Raw genomic sequence first — 20,149 nt, 5'->3', positions numbered from 1 at the left:
CACATTAATTTTAATTAATTTCCCTTTAGAAGAATTATCTATTTTCTAGAGAATTATAATTAATTAAGGTATATGCACTATTTAAAAAATGAAACTAACAAATTTTTCAATATACCTAAGTGTGCACTTGTTTTCTTGAGTGATTTTGCTGTTTCCTATGACTTCATGGAAGTCTGAAATGGAGACAAAGCAGGGAGAGAAAACACAATGTAGTCAAGTTTTGTCAAATGCATGTGGTTTTATTACTATGTCCAGGTACAATACGTGGGATATCAACTTTAAATAAGGACAATGACACATCAAAATTGAACAGGGTGCAATTATTTTCTCGTAAATGAAAACTGCTGTTTCTCTAAATCAAATGATGACTTAGTAATGAATGCACAAAACTTTCTTTGAAAGTTACAGAAGTTTGGAATAAAACTTTAAAATTCAGTTGTTTGAAAAATATTGCATGGAAAATCTTGAAAACATCCTTCTTTCTCTGCCTTCAGTAATTCAGCCTATTCAGAAACAGTTTGGAAGACAGAACATCAGCACAGAGGGGCTTATTTTGAAAGTCACTATTACAAAAAGTTACTAGAACAGGTCATGTATTTTAAGTTCACATTATTTTTGTGATAATTTGTTGTGATGGTTATCAGTCAATTATTCATATTTGTTTCAAGGGTCTCTGTAAGACCATTACTTCTGTTCTCTTCTAGATAAGTAGCTCTTTTCTTAGTGAAAGTAGCAAACAGTACATCCATCATTCCTAAAACTTCTAGGAGTTCTTCCTGATAGTCAATCTCTTTTCCTATGGCTTCCTGAAGTCTCAAGAATTGTCTATCAACAATCGCTGACTGCCCAACCACAGGCTGATAAATGTCTGTAAAGAAAAAAGTTATTTCAGAATCCACACATTTATAAAAATGTGAAAATTACTTTAGCTGGTTAGAGATGCATTTAAGGAGTCTGACACAAGTCCAACATTGTGGACAAGTAAGACAACTTTAATGGTGTTCTGAAAAGAGTCTTAATTATTGGTATGTATTCACAGTGACAGTAAGTCAAACTAACAGAAACAGAAGTTTTTACAACCTCAAATACTGTTTTTACCTCACTGGAGAAGCAGAAGTCATTTGTACTATGTAAGTACAGAAACATGAAGTATCAAAGGTATTTAGAGACCATGAGAAGCTTCCTGCAGTTAGTGCAAATCAGATACTGGCTGTCGTCAAAGTTATCCGGCCATAAAGGTTTTGTTTCTTTAAAATGTAGCACTTTTTACCTTATTTCCAAACTAGCCATATGGCTTTCAGAATCGTTTTTGTATTGTACTTACCAGTGATGATATCTGCAACAGTCACCAGTACAGAAGTAAATCTAGGCTCAATCACACGCCTGCAAAATTAGAAGATATCCCAGTTTCACTGGTTTTGCCAACTGCACTTTTTTTCCCACCAACAAGAAGCTTTCTCATGCAGGCGTACAGACAATTTTTTCTTCATGAAGAGACGTCACAGAACAGCAGTCACAGATGCAAGTCAAAAAAAGCTACATATGTGGTATTTACCCTCCTCCTTTCAGTAAGGCAGTGGGGGTTGCAGGACTGGCAAAAGCCTCAGGTACATGAAGACACGAGTTTCATTGAGGAGACAGAAAATAATAGACTAAGGGTAGAATGTCTGGCAAAGAATTAAAATATACTCTCTCATACTATCAGCAAAATTGTTTTGTGCTAACAGGTAAACTATTTCAGTACTATCCCAGACCTTGATATCAGAAAGCAGAAGACATGTGAGATTTTCAAGAGTACCAGTGTTCCACCCACGATCTGTTGAGACTCTATGGTAAAAGCTACTAAGAAATACATGTCTCAAAATAGTCAGAGAGAACTCAGGTTAAAATAATACCTTGCCACAAAAGTAAGAAGGAGATTCACTTGCTTCTCGTCTCGGCCTGCAAGTGCACTCCTCAGTGTTCCTCTGCGATGTAGTTCCTGCATGACTGCAACTGTAACTTCAGGAGTGTAAAGCCTAATGGGTGGCTGGACATATATAAGAAGAGTTTAGTACCAAAGCAACATCTTTACACACAAAACAGGGCTGATACCAGACAAACCAAAACAGAACTCATGCAAGTTTAATTTCTTTCTAGTTATACACTAAAATAAAATCATTGACATACAGAAAAAAATCCATGTCAGATGATAACACACAACTCTGACGAGACAAAAATCAATGCCTTACCTCCAGTACAGCATCAAGGGCCTTGGAAGACTGAAAGCTCTTCAGCAGCTTGTCGTATTTCCTCAAAACACGTTTTACAGGTTTACTGACACAGAAGTCTTCCTAGAATTGAAAGACAAGTTCAAAATAAGACATACACACACACAATGGATTAGATGTATTACCATACACAAGCTTGTATGTCTTTGTATCTTCCCTCCCCTCCCTTTCTTCAACATAGCATCCTCAAAAAAAAAAAAAAAAAAAAAAAAAGTTTTGAGGTGTGCTTCAGTATACATTTCCTCACCACCCTATACCTGTTTTGGCATGTAAGTTCTTCCTTTCACATAGGTTCTATATGCTGGTTGTCTCTTCTTTAGAGACTTGACTTTCCTTTCTTCAGGTTTTCTGTGTTTAACATTTAGTACCCCATTGGTCATGCCTATGACTATGGTTTCATCTTCAGGCTGAAAAGAAGAAATTACAGTTAGGAATCTAGTGTTTTATGTGATGATGCATGCTCTACAATGCAGATTTTAAAATTTTTATGCTCCATGATAAGGCTCTAATCGCAGTATCACAGAACAACTTGTGGGAAGGCACCTCAAATACCTTGTTCAAAACAGGGACAGATTCAAGGCTATGACTGTTAAGCAACATTACCCATGTAACAAACCTTTGACAAATGCCTAGAGAAACTACAGCCTGACTAGTGATGCAAGTTCAAATAAGCATTAACATCCGTCTGCAAATATAATATATGACAGAATTTGTTTTTTTCAATGGTGTACAACTGCTTTTGACTATTACATGCCATACAGCAGACATAAACACCATGAAAGCTATCATGGAATAGCAGGATTTTGAGAAACAAGTGAAAGTTGTTCAAAATACCAGTCATTGGTATAAATTCCATCTACATTAACACAGGTTACATGTATTTCATTCTAAAGTTTTTAATTTTATATGGTGCACATGAGAAAAACACTTCATACATAAAATAGTGAGTTCTGACCTGTTACTATTAACAGATAATTCTATGAAAACATTAAACACTAGCTCAATGCTCAACTTCTGGTAAGAATAAAAAAAAAAAAAGTAAATAGTGTTAGGAATTACTACAAAAGAAATAAAAACTAGAAAGTCATTATATCACTGAAAAAAATCCACTGTTTACCCGCATCTTAAATCCTATGTGAGTCATTCTCAAAAAACACCAGAAGATTCAGACTAAAAGTATCAAAAAACTCCAAAGAGAATCAAAGATTGGCTTGATTTGAAACAGAACTCTTCAGCATGGGGAAAAAAAGATAAGTGAGGAGGGATAAAAGCCTAAAGAATTATGACAGGAATGGATAGAGATCAGCTGGTCTATGTCTCATTTAAAGGCATCAAATGAAGCTAATAAAGGTTCAAATGGAATAAAAGGAGGCAATTCTTCATACAACAAGTAGCAGAAATGTCAAAACTCCTTGTCAAGGAATTTAGTGAAGGTTAAAAGTGTGTCCAAACTCAAGCAAAAACTGAGCAGATTTATGTAAGATAAATAAATTATTTGAATTACACAGAAACTACACTCGATGAGCCAATTTCTCATCTGAAAATGAGTTTGGAAGAATATCAGAACCTTATCATATACATTTGCCCTGTTTTTTGTTTGTATGAATCTACATATGGCTATAGTTGGAAGCAGCATCTGGAATTAGACCAGCCTTTGTTTTGACCCAGTAGAGCCAGTCTTATGTTCTCATATGACCGTTTAAAATTCAAGTGGTTTAGTCAATAGGAAACAAAAGATTATGTTTCAAAAGATATATACACAGCTCTAGAGATGCCAAACTATAGGTATTGCACATTTTGCAGCTGCTGCAGACCCTTAAAGCACATGGGGTTTTTTGCTGATTCTGTACTCTTCACCTCAAGCAAAATAATTCAACTCATTTAGCTGTAGTTCCCTAGAGAACAAGGTAGGCAATGAAGAAAGGAAGATACCCTTTCAACACACATCTTCCCTAGGTTCCAGAAGAGCAGGACAACAGTAAAGTGACGAAGGTAGTAAAGATCCCTCACAGTCCCTTTTACATGTCCTACAGAGGCTATATGATTAAAAAGTGGTGCTAGCCTCCAAATTTCTGGCCAGCAGGTCACTTATCCATTGGAACTCAAATGTTTCAGAGAAATTAAGTCTCTGTTTTCTGTTTCTGAGACAGTAAGATACATGCCTTGGCAAACAAGTCTGTGCTCATACTTCATGCCCTCTCCCCTTTTCTTCCTCAGAACAACCTGACACCAACCACTTTTAAAACCAGTTCACCCTATGTTAAATTCCTCAACAAATTAACTACTTGTTTAATTTTATCACTGTCAGACAAGATGACTTAGAAGGTTCCTGGAAGGCAAAAGATGAGTACAATCTTCTTAAAGTCAAAGGACTTCCCTTCTAAACTGAATACTTTCCCTGTGATATATACCATCCTTGATAAACACATAATTTTGTACAGATCTAATCAGGTAACATCTGGCATCTGAATGTATTATGATTAAAACCTCCTAATCAATTTTTAACTCAGAATGAATATATTCAATCATCCTACTTTGCATGTACAGGATTCTTCTGAAACACCCAATAGCAATGAAAGCAAAACCAAATTATTCAGTGATTTAAAAGGTATCAGTAATTACCTTGCTAGAAAGGTTTCTAATGTACTTACCGACAATGCAAGGCTAAGGATGGATGTTGCATAGTTAAAGCTGTGGACTACTTTGTAGGAAGTGGTACTGTAAATCTTCACATGCCTATACAGAAGAGTAATGATTAGAGCTTTGTTACTAATGCCTTATTGTACACGCTTTACAGGAATTTCATCACTCTCAAATTCTGTAGATCATTTAAGGAAACTGAGTATTTATACAAAGTGTTCTTCAGACTACTGACCTTCTTAGTTACCTCATCTGCAACAAAAACGTTCCGTTAAAAGATACACAAAAGTAAAAAAATTATTATCCTTATCCAAAAATAGATGAAAATGGGGCCAGGAAAGAAGAAGAAATTGAAGGTAGATATACTGACTATCCAACTTTAACAATGCTTATTAGGAAACACTAAGCATTTTTAAAAATTTGTTCTTAAATTTTAAATGTAAGATCTATTGAAAATTTCTGGAAGCAAAACCATAGATCTTCTTGTATCTGATGGCTCTTTAATGATCTGGTTGAAGGTAGGAAATACCTAACAAATGGGAAAACAAAACATTATCTTATAAGAAGTATGAACTTTAGTGTTGTAAGCACTGAAAATAGCTGCACAGCTAGTGTGATCCTTCAGCTTATGCTCTGTAATCATAAAGCCTGAGGAAGCCTAGGAAGTACAGGAGGGAGGAAGGAAGGAAGAAAACAGACCACTGTCATTTCAGACCACTTCATATTTCTAACCATCTCAGAGACAACAGAATGAGTACTAGTACTCTGCAGCTCGACCCAAACAAACAAACAAAAAAAGCAAGTAGGACATATTTCACGTGTGCACCTTGGGTACAAAAAGCAACAGCACAAAGACACAAAACCCAGGCTCTTTAAAGGTGAATACTAATATGCCTTCAGTTATTTAAAATAAAGTAAATTTAAGAATAGCTACTTTACAGAGACTGTAAAGGTCAGTTTAGAGATTCAGAAAAATGCATGCTTATTCAGAAGTTCCCCATATGTGTTCCCAAACAGCCCATGCAACCCTTACTGACATTCAGGCTAATAAGAGCGAAAGGTTAACGTCTATCACAGTATGTACCTTGGCCCCAAGACAGGTTTTCAAGTAACTTATATCTCTAACAGTTAAAAATGTTTAAGCCCCAAAACCACACACTGATGTGTAATAACTTTCAAAAGAAAAAAGTCCTAAAAAATGTAAATCACAATAAATCCACAAAGTATACTAACCTGTCCAGGGATCCTGACAATAACCTTTGTCCAGAGCTGTTCAGGCATAAACAAGTTACAGTTTTGTGGTGATTTTTAAGTGAAACTAATAATTGTCCACCTTTTAGTACATCCCAAACTTTGACATAGCGACCTCCTGTGAGAAGGAAGCACACAAAACAGTTTGACATACATACACATTTACACTTCCCTGGGGAATTTTTCAGAGAGTGATACAGTGCCTCCTTCATAACACAGTTTTCTGTACCTACTCACCATCCCCATCCATTATGACTATCTCCTGGGACAAGACACGTTACAAGCCTGCTCTGTTTTAGGCCATTCTGTAGGCACAGATGAATGATTTAACATACTCCTTACAAAAAAAAATATAGATACCACTGGGTTACAGGACTTCTGATGCAATGGCAAGAAGAGACTAAAAATCATGACATCGTTAAGAACAAGATACAATCACATCTTTTCAAGACTTCCTAAGTATGTTCACTCCTTCACTTTAGCACTGGGCTAATTAAAGTCTGTATCTTGTCTTTTTTTTTTTTTTTTTCCCATCTACAAGAAAATCAAATCAGGAGACAAAAAGACCCCTACTTTTCATCGTCCAGATCAACACAGATTCCTGAAGATCTTTGCGAAATCCAGCTGTTGTATCACTCATCACTTCATTACCAAATGAAAACACCACACAAGAAGCAGCTGAAGTATTTCTCAAATTAAGGCCACAGAAGAGAAATTCGATTTTATTAAGTACCTGCAGATACTAGAAGCCCACCAGAAGGGAACAGAAGCACACTCTCCACAGGATGGCCATGTTCTATTGTCATGACACTACTTTTTCTTCGTGCATCAAACAGTTTTACAGTGTGATCATAGGAACCTACAAACAACCATAAATAGTTCCATAATTTCAATTATTTCAGGAATTAAACCAGCAACATCTTACAATCTATGAAGGAGCTCCTGCCAAACAGGAACAGTTTTAAACCATAAACTTGGAACACCTTGTGGTTTACCTTGATTAATTTACAGCCTTCAGGCAACTTAAGTCTTCTAATTCTACCCTAGCAAGGTGTCAGGCCTCAAAAGTAATTTAAGTCTTAATTTTATTTCCCTTCCATTAAACAAATGTATTTATAACAATAAATATCAGGCAACCTGATGAAACCTTGTCTGCTGTATCTCCTGAAGTACAGAATACTATTTTCTTCATAGTAATTTACCACAAATTAATGGTAATTAAGCTACTGATAGGAAAACCAAAAGCAATTGGTTTCAAATTAACTCCTCAGACAATGTTTCATTTTTGAGTCTGTCAGTCTGGGGCTGTACAAACTACAATGGAACTAGTGTTCTCCAGAAACCTGATAAAACACTTTAGTCAATCCCAACTAAAGGATACATTCACAGGATTTTCTCTTTAAAAGGCCAGTCAAAACAGTCCCATTAACTCGAACAGGCTAAAGCAGAAAGATGTTAAAAAACAGTTCACTCAAGAGTTTTCCTACAAACATCACTGTCAAGCTTAAAAAGCAAGCAAGAAGGAAACAACAAAGTAGGCACTGAGTAGGAAAACAGATCCTCCATGTTTAAAATACAATAAACAAGATCCTACTGTATCAAAAAATATGTCTGAACTTTTCTTCAACTCAATCCAAAATAAACATATATAAAAAATAAAATCAAACCTGTTATAAAGACATCTGCATTCACTTTACTTGCACAGCCACATCTCACATAGTCATTATGTTCATTGTATGAGACGATTTCTGTAGCACTTGGAATATCCCACAAATTCGATGAATAATCATCAGCACCAGAAAATATTCGGTATTTATCAGACAGGAAGCCCACTACGTGAACAGGTCTAGAAAACAAAGTCCACAATATCCAAAGTTAAAATATACTTGTTTCCAGAAGAATTAGTCTGTATGAAGAGCTTATTCAAGTATTCACTCTAACTTAAAAGTGCAAAGTGTTTACTGCTGGAAGTTAAAAGCCTCTTTTTATACGTTAAAAACACTTTACTTTTTATATTTCCAGCCAGAAAAGGGTCATGCTGACAGATGCTTACCTAAGCACTGATATAATTTGTTTTAAAGGGTTTTATTCTGCATTCGTTACTTAGAGGTCTGTATACTAGCACAGTCATTTAGAAAAAGTTTATAAGTGAATTTTAAGTACAACTGAACACTCTTCTTGTCCTTTAAAATCATTATTTAAATTTATACTATCATTGTAACATCCCAACAGAGAACAACTTTGACAGAAAACACACACACCCTAAATCTTATTAGTCAACCTACTGATTAGGACGTAAGAAAAAACCCAATCTACAAACACGGATCTCAAAGAGAAACACTATCAAGGTCTGCCTGTGTCATTTCTAGTGAAAGAGGGCTTGCTGTTGTTCTAGACAAGATATGTGTTGGTCTTCCACAGAACAACTTGTTTAATCTAAACATTATCATTGTCTTCTCCTCACCTGTATATCAGAACTCCTAACTCCTTCTCCACCCCAAACCCACCACCATGCACTTTTTCTGTTTTATTAAAGGATTCCTGCTCTTCCTGGCATTATTTCTTCACTGGTTTTGTTTAGCCACTTTTTAAAACTTTTCCTGACAGCATCAAATAAAATGTGCTTATCAGTGCCATGCAATCACAAGACTACATCTACACATTATACTGATACCTAGAAATTAGAAATGAGACACCCAGAATTAGAAAATACATTTATTCTTCCATGTACTTAATTCATATCTAGAAACTGTTTTAAAAAATCACTCCAATTGTGAATTCAATTTCAAAATTTCAAAAATCTACTTTTCAGTACGATCCACATGAGACAGCTGCAAGCAACATAGATCAGTATTATTCAGATCCTCAGCAACATGCAAAACAAACATGTAAATACACCAAACAAGCTTATGCACACAAATTAAAAACAGTCTTACTTAGCATGACCATCAAATTGTCTCAGTGGTGCTCTTCCGCTAATGTCAAAGAGGCGAATGCTACCTTCCTCACTGCCAGCAACAAGCAGATTGCCATCATCTCTGTATGTGGCACCATAAGCAGCATCTTTGAAGCGAGAAAATGTCTTGATTGGTTCCTGAGAGTAACGGCCATAAATGTGGATCTAGCAAAACAAGAAGATATTAAGTTAGCTTGTACGAGCAAATGAAGGACAAGAACATAAAAACCTCAAAAAAGCCACTTACCCTTGAGGAGGCTGTAACAGCATAGTTATATGGAGAAACTGGGGAGAAGTCAATTTTATTTACTGCACCGAATTCCTTTATCTGAACAGGTGTCTGAAACAATTTCGATAAAGATAATTAAATATGGATAAGCACATCATCGAAGATGAAAACAGCAAAACAAAACCAATTCTTCTTACAGAGAGCTCAAAACTCCATTTAGAACCAAATCATTTTTAAAATACAATCCTGTTGTTTCTCTTCTGCGGGGCTACTTCTGCTCATAGATTTTTTTTTCCAATCCACGGATTAAAACCGATTACGTGTTTTGATGAAAAAACACCCTACCTTATTCACTCATGCGTGTTTCAAAATACATTTGATTAGTCGCACAAAAGCAACAAAAAAAATATTCTAGGACAACAACTACATCTGTCGAGCCAATCTGGGGCGCATGTCCTTCCTACAAAGCCGTTTAATAGCTTCAGGTGGGTATCAAGGAACCGCTTCTCACTGAAAGCCCCAAGAGCTGGCAGAACAAGCACGAACCGGAGCAGGGACCCTACGCCATCCGTCACAGGCCCCGCTGCCCCAGGGCCCCGCGCCGCGGAGGGCTGCCTCCTACCTTGTAACCCCGCCAGTACAGCGTGTCCTGCGTGATCCTCTCCCCGAGCTTGGGGAACGCCTGAACCACCACCGGCTTGTAGGTGGCCATGCCTGACCAGGAGCGGGGGACGCCAAGGGCGGCGAAGGCCTCCGCGACACCTCCTCAGCGAGCGGTGGCCGCCGCCGAACCGCGCTCCCGCCTGCCGGCCTAGCCAGCCAGGTGGCTCTGCCGGGAGGAGCTCGGGGAGGGCCGGGTGGAACCGATCCGCGCTGCCTCAGGGTGCGAGGGCCGTGCTGCGCCCCTCCGCCCCGGCCATCATGGTGAGCGCCACGCCTGCCTCGAGGAGAGTCACACACTCGTGGGGGAAGGACGTCATCAACAGGCGACTCTCCCTGGCCAATCGCCACCGCGGCGGGGCCGTACGGCGTCACTTTCCCCTCTCGGTCCGCGGCCGAGGCGGCGGTGCTCAGGTGAGGCGTGGCTGCCGGCAGTGGAGCCGTGGGCCCGCTCCGCCGAAGGGGTTCCCGGGCGGCGGGTGCTCCGCAGCGTCCGTAGAGGCCGTCGTCGTCGCCGCCCGTCTTCGGGCCTCCCGTCCCGGAGCCGGCGGTCTGTAGCGCGGGGGGAAGGCGGCAGCAGTGCCCGGGGCTGCCAGGCCTCTCTGCTTGCCAGGCACTGCCGCGGAGCCCGCTCTGACTTTGTTAGGCTTCTCGTGGTGCTGTCAGACAAGCCCCGGGTATCGTGGGATGTTTTACTGTTGTAGGTGTAAATAGGATTTGTCGTTTTCCTACGCGTATGGTGGAAGCTATTTGTTTTACCGAGGTTATGAAAAGCTATAAAGGGGCATAAAGTCACTTTAACTTTTCATTCAGGTCTAATGTTTTTATGAAATGATCTTTTTCATATAGCTTGTTCTTACCTTGGTATAAATGTCGTTGGTTGTGGTGGGGTTTGTGGTGGGGTTTTTGATGCAACCAGACTAATACTATAAAATGTCACTTAGACACCAGCTGGCTTCATTATGGAATTTGGCTTACGTATCCATGTGATAAAATTTAAACAGAGGATTTGGTCATAGCTTGTGACAGCAGTGAGATTGGTATTTCACCAATTTTGATTTCATTATGAAAACCAAATGCCATAAGCTTAAATGAAACCAAGTTTGGTGTATTTTTATGCGTTACTTCACCAGAATGCTGTTAACCAAGGTTACATGTGTTCAGTTGCAGGTTGTTCAGACATCCAGATCTCTTTAGATACAGCTTGGGTGGCTGGAACTGCTCTTGGCTAGAAACTATGAAGAAACATTTTGCATAAGACTTTTACATGACCGAGGCCATGGCATCTTCAACAAACTTAGATGTTGGGGCCCAGTTAATTGTGGAAGAATGTACTACTAGCTACAGCCTTCCACCCATGCCGGACATTAAAGTGGAACATCAGCTTGACTCTAGCACAGAGGAAGGCCCAGCTCAGAATGTCGCCATGGGAATGAAATTCATTTTGCCCAATAGATTTGATATGAATGTCTGCTCACGATTTGTGAAATCCTTGAATGAGGAGGACAGTAAAAATATTCAAGACCAAGTTAACTCTGACCTTGAAGTGGCATCTGTCTTATTTAAAGGTTGAACCTTGTACATATTGTTACGTGTGGACTGTGTCATCATGTTAAACTGTTATGTTTTTTTAAAAAATCCTCTGCCTTATATGTATGTTAATCAGTGATAGTTCTCTAGGATTTGTTCCCCTAACATTTTTCTTATATGCTTAATGGATTCTTAGTGTAAAATTAATTTCCCCAAATATTTTAAATCATATTTTTAATATTTTTTGATAGCAAAAGTAGTGACACAAAAAGTCTCTAGTGTATTTAGTAAGAGCTGATTATGAAAACAAACTTACTTCCTTTGTCTGGAAGTCCTACAACTTGCTACACATTGTTGAATAATGTATGTATCTTCACAAAACACTACTGAAGGCACCACACAATCATTTTGACTTCAATAGCTTTCTGCAGCACATTTTAGCTTTTCACTAATACAGTGACAGAATAACATAGGTCCTGTGGTTGACTTTGTTCTATCAATATGGCTGTACAAAGCCTGTAGTTGTTGAAGGGATTGGCTTGACAGTTTAGCTTCATCCTACTTGAAAGCAAATGTTGCTCCAGTTGTGGATCCCTGCAGCTAATCTCTAGCTGTTGCTGACTGGGCATATTGATGGAGAACAGAATTAGGATTTCCATCTATTTCTCCTTAACGATTATGGTTTCCAGCTCTCACTGTCATACTTCAAGTTGTTACTGATGTATCATTTCATGGTGTTGAATTTGACATATTTCCTGTAACAAACACAAACCTATTGTGGATTTTGATGTTTTTTTCCAATTTGTATTGTTTGGCTGCAGTTCAGCTATTGTAATTTTCAAACTTTTTTAATTTGCAGGACATAAGTGGTTACTAATGAAGCTATAAATGTGAACAGCAAATTTAGATCCATCAACAATATGGTGGTTTTTCTTAGGTAATATTTGTGAACCCCTTAGAAGTAGTCCTGTGGATCCAGGGACTACAGGTCAAAAATCCCTGGTAGGTCTCTTAATTTGGTCAAGTCAGCTGTAGCTCTTTGATTGACAAACAAAATGTAATTTAATTTTCATCCCGTTACCCTCTACTTTTCATTCTTTCCCCAGAGTTGCACTTGGATTTATGATCATGAAGTTCTTGATGGTGTGAATTCAGTATGCATGTTAATTAGCTTCCAGTTGTTAATTACTAGTGCACACTGGTGTCAATTTAGCCAGTAGTGGAGTTTAATCCTTCAGTATGTCTTTCCAGTATTTAATCAGTTAGCTTCCTAAATGTTACTTGGTTTCTCAGCGACTTCTCAAAACCAAAAGCTAGTTTTGAGAATTAGAAGCCAAGGTAGCTTACATATTCGGTAATAATATGCCATTAGATTCTAATAGAAAGCTAGAAAAGTTGGTACAAATGAGCACAGCAGCACTGAATGATTTCTTCAATTCTAAGTGATGGCCTACTGTTGCATTTTATATAAATTAGTGTGGAGTATCACACTTCCTGCTATGTAAATATTCATCGTGCAGTTACAATTTTATCCGATGGGAGTGGAAGAAGTCCTGGCGAAGAAAATTAGTGAAGGCCATCTTCCATGCAGTGGACTGGTTAGGAAGTAGGCAAAGGGATAAGCTGAGCAGTTACCTAGCTGCATGGCTGACCAGAGCTCTATCATGTCATTGTGCTGGAGAGTGTTGGTAAGGATATGACCAGCTTAGTGGAGCCATCCTACTTAATAAATCCATGCCAGGCATGTTGAAAATCTAGACAAAGGTTTACCTCATTTAGGCACCTGACTTGTCTCAGGGTGACCTTACACCATAATGAACGTGTTGGGTAGGAGCATTGTTTTATGCTAGAAATGAATACAGCCCTTTATTCAGCTCACAGTGCACAGGGGAAGAAGCACATGTCACAAAGCTTACTTAACATGGGTTTTAAAGATCTTGTGAGTGCTGCTTTCTAGTTTGACTTAAAATCTGTGATTTGCTTTCAATGCTCTTACTAGTACTAAAATCCTGTCTGTTTTCTCTGTTCATTGTAGCTGAATGCAACATCCACACTTCTCCTTCCCCTGGTATCCAAGTAAGACATGTTTATACTCCATCAACTACTAAGCATTTCTCACCAATAAAACAATCAACTACCCTAACTAACAAACACAGGGGAAACGAAGTCTCTACAACACCTCTGCTTGTAAACTGTAAGTATCCTACTGCCTTATTGTTAATAATTTTTTTTTTAAACTGTATGTTAGATGCTTGACAGATTTTTCCTTTTTTTTCCTTTGGTGTTATAATGAACTTCTAATATAGGAAGAAAACATTGAGATAGTCTTACCTAATTTCACATGGTTCCAACCATAAAATAGTAATCCACCTGAATACATGACTGAAGCATGTTTTCCAGAAAGGATCTAATTCTTGACTTAAAAAATAATAGGTAAAAATTTTTCTGATCCTTTCTAAGCTTTAAGTTAATGTACTTCATATACTTGTTTTCAGAATGTTGTGGTTTGAGCCCAGAGGGCAACAGAGCACTACACAGCTGGTCACTCACCCCTTTATCCCCAATGCTGGAAGAAGAGAAATTAATCAAAAGGCTCAGGAATGAAGATAAGGATAGGGAGGGGATCACTCACCCATTAAGGTCACAGACAGGCTCGTTAGGTCACAAAAAAAAAAAAAAAAAGACAAAATGAGACAGTGAGAAGCATTGCCACATCTTAAAAACACCTCCCTCCACCCCTCTCTTCTTTCCAGGCTCAGTTTTGTTCCTGATATTCCCACCTCCTTCCCCAGTGGCACAGGGGCAGGGAATGGGGGGCACAGTCAGTTCTGCCGCTTCTTCCTGCGAGGAGGGTGGAAAAGCACTCTTCTGCATTCTTCTCCTTGCTCCACATGGCATCCCTCTCAATAGAGACAGTACTCCACAAACTCTCCCCACCATGAGTCCTCCCCACAGGATGCATTCTTCTCAAGATGCTCTGGCGTGGGTCACCTCCACGTGCTGCAGTCCTACCAGTGCCGAACTACAACAGTGGGGATTCTTCCCACAGAGTCCAGGGGTCTCCCGTAGGCAAATCTCTGCTTCTCCAGTGACTTCCATGGGTGACAAGGAGGGGATGGCCCTTCCCTCACACAACAGGATACAGGGAGGTTTTCTGCTCTAGCACACCTCCTCTGCTTCTTCTCCCTTCCACTGACATTGGTGTTCATATCAGTGTCCTTGTAACTCGTCCCCCAACCCCTCTCAGGTTCCCCTTCTTACATACATTATCACAAAGGGCCAGCTGCTGTAGCCCCCTCCTGGGTACCAAAAACCGTGCACAAACCCAGCACGCAGAACTTGTGCATCTTGTAAAATTTATTAAAATTGGATGATTGATGAGTGCTACAGACTACTGAAAATGCCATGATTGTCATGGATCTTGGAAGTCAAGAAGGCAGTATTATTTATGGGGTTTTGTTATTCTAAATTGTCAAGCATTTTCTTTATAAACTAATTATCCGCAATTTACTTCATCTGTAATTATTTTGTCTATAAATTATAGGTCCAGTGTCTAAAAAAAAAAAGCTCGCTTGCATGGAAAAAATTAATCTGGAGCTGCAACAAAGGCCCTCAAATAAAATACGCAGTCTTCCTGAAATTAAAAATCAGAATTTCATGTAGTGAATAGGAAGAGGGCAGTGAACATTTACATATTACATAATCATTAACTTATTTTGTTATTATATAATGTGGAAAATTTATTATATATTCCCTCCTGAGCACCTTTCAGACCTGCTTCAAGTTGTAATTATCAATACCACGCACCTGTTCAGAGTTCACTGTGGGATCAGAGATTTTTTTTCTTCATAATATCTTAAGAATTATTCTTCTTATAATCCTTGGTACTTTTTTTTTTTTTTTTTTTTTTAAATCCACAGTCTTTTATTTCCCCTTAAGATGTCATGTTGTGTATAGTTGTGTAATGTCTAATCTGTTGAACATTATAGTGAGTGAGTCATGCCATGGGCTTTACTGAGCAGCATGACAGGTCTCCTGATGGCATGTGATCTCTTAGATGTCATTTTAAACTATACAGCCTTAATATATCAAACAATGCTTATTTTCATTTGATAAACCTTCTTAATGTGATCTGGGGTTGCTGACCCAGCAGTAGAGAAGAGAGCATGTTGCCTTGTAAAGAGTCAGTGTAGGAAGTATCTTTGTTTTCTAGTATAACTTATACATTAGTTTAAAAATTACCTAAGCCTATGAAACTCTTTGGAAACTTTTCAGTTTTTAAGATAGTGATTCTAGTTCAGAGTATGAGGTAGAGAACCTTATATGCTAAATCTACACTCTCAAATCCAAGTTCTGTACTGCTTAGACCAATGGGTGGTTATTATGCCCGGTTCAAAACAGAGCAGAATGAAAATTGGTCTGTGTAACACATACTTCTGCTTCCCTCTCTGCAGCGTTATCAGTTCACCAGCTGGCTGCTCAGGGAGAAATGTTATATCTGGCCACGCGTATTGAACAAGGTGAGACAGAGGGAGGTTAAACATCTTCCTTTCAGACTTGGGCCATTTATACCCTGTTGTGCTTGACATCTTCCCCAAAGTTGTATTTAAAAAATCCTAACTTCTGGTACAAATTGAAGGACATATATGTTGGTAATTTAAGCCATGCCACAAACCTGCAGTGTAATAGTGCTACTCATTCTGAGTTGTGTAATAGTCTTCAGTGTGACGTTTGTATCTCCATAATACATGCAAAAATTTCAACTCTGTGTAACATACTGAATTGAGTACCATTAATAGTATATTCTTATTGTACTGTTAGTATTCAGCCATGCTTTTTGTGCATCTTTGTTGATACATTTACTGGAAAGCAGTAATGAGTTGCCAAGTCTATATACTTTGTAATGAGCTATGTATATGGAAAGCACATCAATTCTCGAGTGTCAGTAGCAATTAAAAATGCATATTATGGTGCTATGATAAGCATGGGATTTTTTAAGTACTTACAATATTAAAAGAAAATTCCACTCAACTATTTCAGTCAGCCAGTTGTTATAAAAAGTTCTTCCTTTTTTCAGCTGCACTAGAAGTAGACCTTAATTATTTCCACAAGATAACCTAGTGATTACATGAACATGGGGGGAATGGAGTTATATTATCTGTATTGCTTTACAAGCTAATTCTTTACAAGATTGTGTGGCTCATGCTATCGAAAAAAACCCCACCACTTTCTACAGAATAATACAGAATATACCTCTTTATTTTTCAAGCAGCCTTTCTCTTCTTTCCAAAGATAAAGGCACAGACTACAGACAACTTGTAACATTTCTAAGTAAAAACAGAGCTTGATTTGTAGAGCTTAAAAAAAAAAAATCTTAAATTTTACAGTTTTTTACAGGTTTTTTCTTTTTTGGCCAAAGATATTTGGGCCACCATTGGAATAGAATTTTGTTTTTAAATTTAGGATGAGAATGACTTTTAGGACACCCTGGTACCTCAGTCCATTCACCATGGATACATTAACGCATTTCACCATCTCATACAGTGTATTAGTGAAACGGATTACTGAATTGCGTATTTTTCTTTAAACAGAAAATGTAATCAATCATAAGGATGAAGAAGGATTCACCCCTCTGATGTGGGCTGCAGCTCATGGGCAGATAGCTGTAGTGGAATTTCTCCTCCAGAATGTAAGAAGGAAAACCCACTTGATTTTAAATTTACTTACTTTTTAGTTCAATTTGCCTTCCTAAGTTTGTCAATGCTGCTATACACTTAAAAGTTTTACAGATAAGTTCTGTGTAAAACCTCACACTAAAAAAAAATCATGGTTAATTTGATTTTTATTATTATTATTTCAGGGTGCAGATCCTCAGATTTTGGGGAAGGGGCGAGAAAGTGCCCTTTCACTGGCTTGCAGTAAAGGATACACAGATATTGTCAAAATGCTGCTCGACTGTGGAGTTGATGTCAATGAGTATGACTGGGTAGGACTCTAGCTTGAATTTATGTCAGAGGGTGCTTTGATCAGAAATTTCAAAGAGGGCACAGCACTGGCTTGTGTATGAAAATTGTTCTATGTCTTCTGAAATAACTGAGATTTTCAAAACTTCCATAGGGTTAAGAGAGGTTGACCCTACTAGTTCTTGGTAAAAAGAGAATGAGACTAATGCTGAATCCTTGTAGAGGAGTGAACTTACAGTCTAAACAAAATTAGACAAAAAAAGATGGAAGTTGTGAAGAAATAAAACAGAACCTCAATTTTATAAAACCGGTGAAGTTTTTTGCTGATACTGGTGTGTTAAGGAATTATAATTGCAGACTGCTCAATCATTAAGTGTCTAAGGCTTTTCTCTGCTTTTGCAGAATGGAGGCACACCTCTTCTGTATGCAGTACATGGAAACCATGTGAAATGTGTAAAAATTCTCCTTGGTAAGACTGTCCAAACTGAATTATCAGTAATAATGTACTGTCGGCTCTCATTGTCAGAAACAGAGTTTCTTTTCCTGTTTTACATAGAAAGTGGTGCTGATCCAACTATCGAAACAGATGCTGGCTATAATTCCATGGATTTGGCTGTAGCCCTGGGCTATCGGAGTGGTAAGTATTGCAAATGTAAATTATTTTTATTTTTACTGCTCTGTGTTTATGTAACTGCTGTAATGAACTTGCAGAGGTTTTGCAGCTCTAAGAATATCCCTATTCTACAAGTCTTAATACACCTAAATGTATCAGCCCAAAATGGGTAGGAGTTTCCGTCCCTGTCTCAGAAAGCCAGGTACCTAGTAAGAAAATGACACTGACCTGAATCTGCATCTGTGGACGGAAATAATGGTGTGTAAGGGCTGATGCACCCATGATCCAGACAAGGGGATCTGAGCTACTCCTCCACCTTGTACAAAGGAGTGTCTGTTGCACTCGCCCTGGTGCTCTGTCAGTTGACATGTGATGTAGCTTGCAAAACCTGCCCCTGTCAGGCTAGCTTTAGTTTATCTTGGAGGCAGACAGTAGTAGTGCCAGAATCGGCTACCTTACTTGGTTCTGGAAAACAGGCAAAGAAGGGACTCTTCATTGTTTTTTCCTCATGCTGCCTTCATTTTTAAGGCTGTGAAATGTCTGCCATTACAGAAATGATCTGAATCCAAAAATAAGCCCAGCACTGAATATGTAGCTTCTCCAAGGAGACCCCTGTGCTTATGGGGGGAGCCAGCAACTTCAAAGATGTTGAGATGTAGGACTACCTCAAGAGTTCAAGTAGTTTCTAATAAATGTTTTTGCCTACTTTCCAATTATAGGCTTAAAAATTTACTTTCCATATGCTATCTGCCTATTTCCGTATGCTATCTGCCTATTCATACCAGAGAACAGATCATCACCTCCAAAACCATCATCTGTCATACTGGGTGTATTGTTTTTGCATTCTGGGGCTTTTATTTTCTGAAGGGATGCAAACTTTTTCCCAAAGTAAATTTCTTCATGTCTGATTTTTATTAAATGATTGTACAGGACAGGCTGGCTTCTGCCAGGAAAAGATAGTACAACCCTAAAAATGTGAAAAAACATTGAACATTGATTAACCTGATTTTTTTTCTCTGCTTTAGTTCAACAGGTTATTGAGTCTCATTTATTAAGGCTACTTCAAAATATCAAGGAATAACGGTTCGTTGTTCTGCAGGTGTCAGTTCTTGGCTTGGAGATTTGAACTGCTTTTTAGCCCTGTAATCAGTGGCAAGGCTTGGTTGTTCTGTAGTTTTACCTCAGTACAACTATTTCCTGGTTTTAGCTAAGCTTTTTAATATTCTTCCTCTTCTTTCATTGTTGTTCATAGAAATATACAATGTCATCCTTTTCTTAAATGTATTTTATATAACTTTAGAAGAAAAAGTCAGTTGTCATGCATGAAGAGCTTTGTAAATAAAACCAGTTTTGACCATCTAAATGTTTACACTGAGTGCAGTGGGTGGCACTATGCTAAGTGTCCTACTTCATCACATCACTGATACATATTCACAGGAAGACATTTGTTTAGATATTGTGATATATCACCCTAGAAGATGGATGTTTTTACTGTTGTTAATACCAAAATGTGCACTATGTGTGATTGTTTTAAAGATCCCCGGTTAATATTACAGTGTCAGCTTATGGCTTTGTACAATTTTTAAGAAGTTGGTAATAAATTGAGGGACACTGATGATGGTAGTTTAATTCCTACCTCATTTCTTTCCACCTGCTTTTCTTCCTTCCTGTTGCAGCCCTGAAACAACTAGGCCAGAGTGTCCTAGGTAGAAATGTCTCTGGTAGAAGGAAGCCTAATTGCAAGTGCAGAATTCCTAGCTCATAAATATCATCCCTGCAGTGGCTGAAAGCAGATGTCAGCTGCATGGGAGGAGAAGCCAGAGCCTACTGCGTTACAGCCTTCTTCAGTCAAAGTGTGGTCCTTTGGGTTATAGAATCACATAATATCTTGAGTTGGAAGGCACCCATAAGGATCGCTGAGTCCAACTCCCTGCTGCTCACAGGACTACCTAAAACTAAACCATATGATTAAGAGTGTCATCCAGATGCTCCTTGAACTCTGGCAGGTTTCATGAGGTGGGCACTTCCCTGGGGAGC

General features: G+C 38.4%; 2 protein-coding genes across 10 annotated transcripts; one reads left to right on the top strand and one right to left on the bottom strand.

The window, feature by feature from the left end:
* Nucleotides 1-218: 218 nt before the first annotated feature.
* Nucleotides 219-10,288, bottom strand: UTP15 (UTP15 small subunit processome component). Of its 2 annotated transcripts, none has more exons than XM_074932740.1 (12): nt 9,962-10,288; nt 9,365-9,402; nt 9,098-9,282; nt 7,829-8,007; nt 6,895-7,020; nt 6,144-6,279; nt 4,922-5,006; nt 2,528-2,677; nt 2,232-2,333; nt 1,896-2,029; nt 1,325-1,383; nt 219-868 (listed from the first exon to the last, which is right to left on the bottom strand). In XM_074932740.1, the coding sequence occupies exons 1-12, from the start codon at nt 10,056-10,058 to the stop codon at nt 645-647; spliced, it is 1,515 nt and encodes a 504-aa protein (XP_074788841.1). In that variant the 5' UTR covers nt 10,059-10,288; the 3' UTR covers nt 219-644. The 2 variants fall into 2 exon arrangements, with proteins under 2 accessions (XP_074788841.1, XP_074788840.1); XM_074932739.1 differs by having other exon boundaries at nt 9,365-9,457; nt 9,969-10,288.
* A 70-nt stretch (nt 10,289-10,358) lies between these two features.
* Nucleotides 10,359-19,728, top strand: ANKRA2 (ankyrin repeat family A member 2). 8 transcript variants are annotated; one of them, XM_074932039.1, is made up of 9 exons: nt 10,359-10,420; nt 11,171-11,574; nt 13,572-13,730; nt 15,991-16,056; nt 17,128-17,225; nt 17,397-17,522; nt 17,902-17,968; nt 18,056-18,136; nt 19,138-19,728. In XM_074932039.1, the coding sequence occupies exons 2-9, from the start codon at nt 11,274-11,276 to the stop codon at nt 19,191-19,193; spliced, it is 954 nt and encodes a 317-aa protein (XP_074788140.1). In that variant the 5' UTR covers nt 10,359-10,420; nt 11,171-11,273; the 3' UTR covers nt 19,194-19,728. The 8 variants fall into 8 exon arrangements, with proteins under 8 accessions (XP_074788140.1, XP_074788135.1, XP_074788142.1 ...); XM_074932034.1 differs by having other exon boundaries at nt 18,032-18,136; XM_074932037.1 differs by having other exon boundaries at nt 10,392-10,420; nt 11,177-11,574; nt 18,032-18,136.
* Nucleotides 19,729-20,149: the final 421 nt, after the last annotated feature.

Source organism: Athene noctua, chromosome Z (assembly GCF_965140245.1).
Source record: "Athene noctua chromosome Z, bAthNoc1.hap1.1, whole genome shotgun sequence".
Classification (NCBI taxonomy): Eukaryota; Metazoa; Chordata; class Aves; order Strigiformes; family Strigidae; genus Athene; species Athene noctua.
The sequence above is the reverse complement of the archived record's forward strand: the minus strand, read 5'-3'. Positions and strand labels throughout refer to the sequence as shown.

Bases quoted from the DNA above. Each gene is read 5' to 3' on its own strand.
- ANKRA2 (XM_074932034.1), top strand. From the start codon at position 11,274: ATGACCGAGGCCATGGCATCTTCAACAAACTTAGATGTTGGGGCCCAG. The intron at 11,575-13,571 runs GTTGAACCTTGT...TGTTCATTGTAG, and splicing joins GGCATCTGTCTTATTTAAAG to CTGAATGCAACATCCACACT. The intron at 17,226-17,396 runs GTAAGAAGGAAA...TTATTATTTCAG, and splicing joins TGGAATTTCTCCTCCAGAAT to GGTGCAGATCCTCAGATTTT.
- UTP15 (XM_074932739.1), bottom strand. From the start codon at position 10,058: ATGGCCACCTACAAGCCGGTGGTGGTTCAGGCGTTCCCCAAGCTCGGG. The intron at 9,283-9,364 runs GTAAGTGGCTTT...TTGTTTTGCTAG, and splicing joins CTGTTACAGCCTCCTCAAGG to ATCCACATTTATGGCCGTTA. The intron at 5,007-6,143 runs GTTAGTATACTT...TCTTCTGTATAG, and splicing joins TTGTCAGGATCCCTGGACAG to GCATGTGAAGATTTACAGTA.